This window comes from Thermobia domestica, chromosome 4, assembly GCF_964235325.1.
Source record: "Thermobia domestica chromosome 4, izTheDome1.hap1.1, whole genome shotgun sequence".
Taxonomy (NCBI): Eukaryota; Metazoa; Arthropoda; class Insecta; order Zygentoma; family Lepismatidae; genus Thermobia; species Thermobia domestica.
The window spans coordinates 190,253,623-190,257,708 of record NC_137457.1 but is presented as its reverse complement, the minus strand read 5'-3'; the positions used below and the strand labels follow the sequence as shown (position 1 = coordinate 190,257,708).

Sequence of the window (4,086 nt, the reverse complement as noted above, 5' to 3'; positions counted from 1 at the left end):
ATTGGAATTATGTGGAGCACTGTTACTTTCGAAGCTAATAGACAAAACGCTATCCATATTGAATATAGAGGTCAGTGGTATACACCTGTGGACAGACTCGACGATAGTTTTGTCATGGATCAAATCACCTCCCAATCGTTGGAAGACATTTGTATCCAACAGGGTGGCTCAAATTCAGAGAATCACATCAATCAATCAATGGCATCACGTGCCTAGTAAAGAAAATGCGGCAGACATAGTTAGTCGAGGAGCGGATCCCAACACTCTTATTCAGTCTCGAGAGTGGTGGCATGGTCCAGAGTTTCTTCACACAGCAGAATGGCCATGTCAAGAACAAAATGAGCCAGCTAATATTCCAGAAGAGAAGAAAGTCATGATAAGTTTGGTGGCAGTTCATGAAACAAGCTTTATGAAAAGGTATTCATCGTTAAACAAAATGTTGAGAGTAGTAGCATATTGTTTGCGATTCAAACATAATTGTCTTTCCAAGAAATTAGAAAGAAAAACCGATAGTCTTGACGCTTCGGAACTTCGTTTAGCGTTACACAGATGTATCAAGATAGTACAACATACTACCTATCATCAAGAAATATTGAACTTGCAGCAACAAATGGAAGTTTCAACAAAGAGCCCAATCAAGGATCTTTTTCCATTTCTGGACACGGAAGGAATGCTAAGAGTAGGAGGAAGACTGGAACATTCAAACTTGGAGTACGATAACAAGCATCAATTCATCTTACCTGCAGGACATCATTTCACCCACCTGATAGTCAAAGAAGAACATAAAAGGTTGCTTCATGCAGGACCACAGCTTCTTATTGCATCTTTGCGTACCAGATATTGGATTCCAAGAGCTAAGAAGATGATCAAGGCAATAGTACACAATTGTTTGGTTTGTTTCAAATGGAGATCAACAAGTTCATCACAGTTAATGGGACACTTACCCAAGGAGAGAGTAAATGAAGCAAGACCATTTGTACACGTGGGAGTGGACTATGCAGGATTCCTTTATGTCAAGCCCACAATTCGCAGCAAAATTCAAATGAAAGTCTATGCAGCGTTGTTCATCTGTTTAGCCACTAGAGCAGTTCACACAGAAATAGTTTCAGACTTAACTTCTCAAGCTTTCATCGCAGCATTGAAGAGATTTGTTGCTAGGCGAGGTAAATGCTTATCTATCTGTAGCGATAATGGTTCAAACTTTGTTGGCGCCAATCGAGAATTGCAACAATTTTTTGAATCTAAGACTAACCGAAAGGACATCTTGGAATACTCAGCTCAAGAAGGTTTAGAATGGAAATTCATTCCTGCCAGATCTCCTCACATGGGGTCATGGGAAAGTTCAATAAAATCCATGAAGTACCACCTACGGCGTGTAGCAGGAACAGCAAGTCTAACATACGAAGAGTTGAACACGTTACTTATTCAAATTGAAGCCATTCTAAATTCAAGACCATTGACAGCCATCTCCAACGATCCTACAGATCCAATGTATCTTAGTCCAGGACATTTTTTGATGGGAGCTACACTTCTCAGCCTTCCGGAACCAGATCTACTGGACGTACCTATCAGCAGACTAGGCAGATGGCAACGGATTCAACAAATGAAGCAGCATATTTGGAAACGTTGGTCAAGGGATTACCTCAACCAGTTACAACAAAGAAGAAAATGGAAATCAGCGAAGCCTAATCTACAACCGGGCATGGTCGTGTTGTTAAAAGAAGACAATGTTCCTCCTCAAGTATGGAAGTTAGGTGTGATTGAAGAAGTTCATCCGGGCAGTGATAATTTAGTGCGAGTGGCAACTGTGAAGTGTAAAAGTGGCATTTTCCGGCGCAGTGTTGCTAAATTAATTCCTTTACCCCTAGAATGTTAATTGATTGTGTCCAATCAAGGAGGGGGAGGATGGATAAGCTTGCATATGTGCACTATTTTTATTCATATTAGTTTCATTTTTTTTGTGTATATAGTTTAGTGGTTTTACTGAATTCTTTGTGATTCTTTTAGTGATTTTTTTGGTGAGTTTTTAGTGAGTTGTTTCTGCATTGCCTGGCAACAGTGCCTTCAGTGTGCTATTCAAGGTGTGTCTGTGCATTCGAAAATGTGCTGCGAAGTGCAACTAGGCAAGCATATTCATTCATAGTTTTAGAAAAGCATATTTTTCATAGTTTTTAGAGAAGCACTCATGTTCATTAATAGACAAGATTTACATGTTGTTAACAGTGTTTTAGAGTGGTACTCAGTTTATGTGTGACCGAAGACAAAGTATAATGGTTAGCAAGCAACCATGTGGTTTAGCAGCAAGCAAGCAACAATTACTGCAGAAACAAGTTAAGATAAGTAATTCATTGTACTAACCTTTAAGTATTATATCAATCATTATGTTAACATACGAACAAAGCATGTCATGTTTATTATATTAACGCATGTACCTCGGAATAAGAATTGAAGCAAGTAACACCTAAAATATTCGTTAAGTCTTATTTCTCGTTCCTCCATGATATCTGGGTGAATCAGTAAAATGGGTTTAATCATACAGTTCATTACCTGTGGATGTGATATGCGTGTTTTGTATATAAAATACATAAACATATCACCCCATACATAAGCATCATCATTTGCTTCCACATTCTTACGTATTGCTTTTCCAGCTAAATGTTGAAATTCACAGTATAGTTATTATTATTATTATTATTATTATTATTATTATTATTATTATTATTATTATTATTAATTACCTGCTCCTTTGGGTTAAATTGAGGGGAAAATAGTTATATATTCCGTTACTCAGTCCGTTTTTAGTATTACTAAAGCATTCCTTGATATCAATCATTTCCGATGAGTTTTATATATATCCTCCCAACCCTATGTTAGGAGCAAACACTTATATTGTTTATTTCGAATATTTTTATATGTCTCCCCTCCTACAAGTTACGGGGCTGAATTTGAATTTGAACAGCATCAGATGTGTCACTGCTAATCTCAATGACTCCAAAAATTATACATTCGCCACTAATACCAGTCAGTTTTCGTTCTTTGTTATATATCTTCCCCTCCTTCCCACTTAACCTACACCGTCAAAACGATATGACAAAAAACATCTGAGGTACGAACTTAATCTAAGTTGAAAATTTGATCGAGATTGGTTTGGTGGTTCAAAAGTCAATAAGATTTATTTATTTTTATATATGTTCCTTTCTCATTCTCTTCTGCAAGCTTTCCCGTGAAAGTGAAATGAAAAATCATTTCAGGACCGAACGTTATCTATGTTAAAAGTTTGGTCGAGATTGATCGTTTGGTTCATGACGTATCAAGTTTTATTTATTATTTTTGAGTCTTTCTTCCCATTAATCTTAAGTTATATCGTGAAAGTAAATAGATATATACTATATCAGGCCCGACCTCATCTATGTTAAAAATTTGATAAAGATCGGTCGCATGGTTCATGAGATTATAGGCCACAAACAGAGTTACTTTCAACTTTATAATGTAGGTTAATAATAATAATAATAATAATAATAATAATAATAATAATAATAATAATAATAATAATAATAATAATAATAATAATTGCGTACTTGTGACCTTGCACACTGAAATTATTGCAAAATATGTTTTATTTCTGTAATTGTTCCTGGATTGTATGTTCTTCCTTCATTAGTGGGCATTAATTTCTGTCTAGGCCGTGGAATAAATAAATTTCGTTGTGCACTTTGGTGCTAATAACTTCACAGGAAGAAGCGAGTTTGTTCCAAACATCAGAGCTAAAGTAAGTAATACTTGGCTTGTAATTTCAGATGGCATGATAGTGTAGGAATAATGTATTTTCCTTATGAATAATACAGCTATCTAACATAGGTTCAAATAATGTTCACGCCTGAGTTGATTCTTTTTACAAAGTGATTGTGAAGAATCGACACATAATACCGGACAAGCAATACGTAAGAATGAGGAAGCAAACACTTGTATCATGATAGAGACTATTTACGAATGTTGGTTAGGAAAGAACATGGGCATTACCAGGACATCTTTGATCTGCACTATGCACTTTTCATGTTACCGTTGTCAGAAAGAAACACTATAATA

At 36.0% G+C, this 4,086-nt stretch overlaps 1 protein-coding gene across 1 annotated transcript; it reads left to right on the top strand.

Annotated features, from left to right (window-relative positions):
* Positions 1-670: 670 nt before the first annotated feature.
* On the top strand, positions 671-1,876 carry LOC145682973 (uncharacterized). The gene has a single exon (XM_081754330.1). The coding sequence runs from the start codon at positions 671-673 to the stop codon at positions 1,874-1,876; it is 1,206 nt and encodes a 401-aa protein (XP_081610456.1).
* Positions 1,877-4,086: the final 2,210 nt, after the last annotated feature.

Excerpts from the sequence above, each read along its gene's own strand:
- LOC145682973 (XM_081754330.1), top strand. The coding sequence starts at position 671 with ATGCTAAGAGTAGGAGGAAGACTGGAACATTCAAACTTGGAGTACGAT.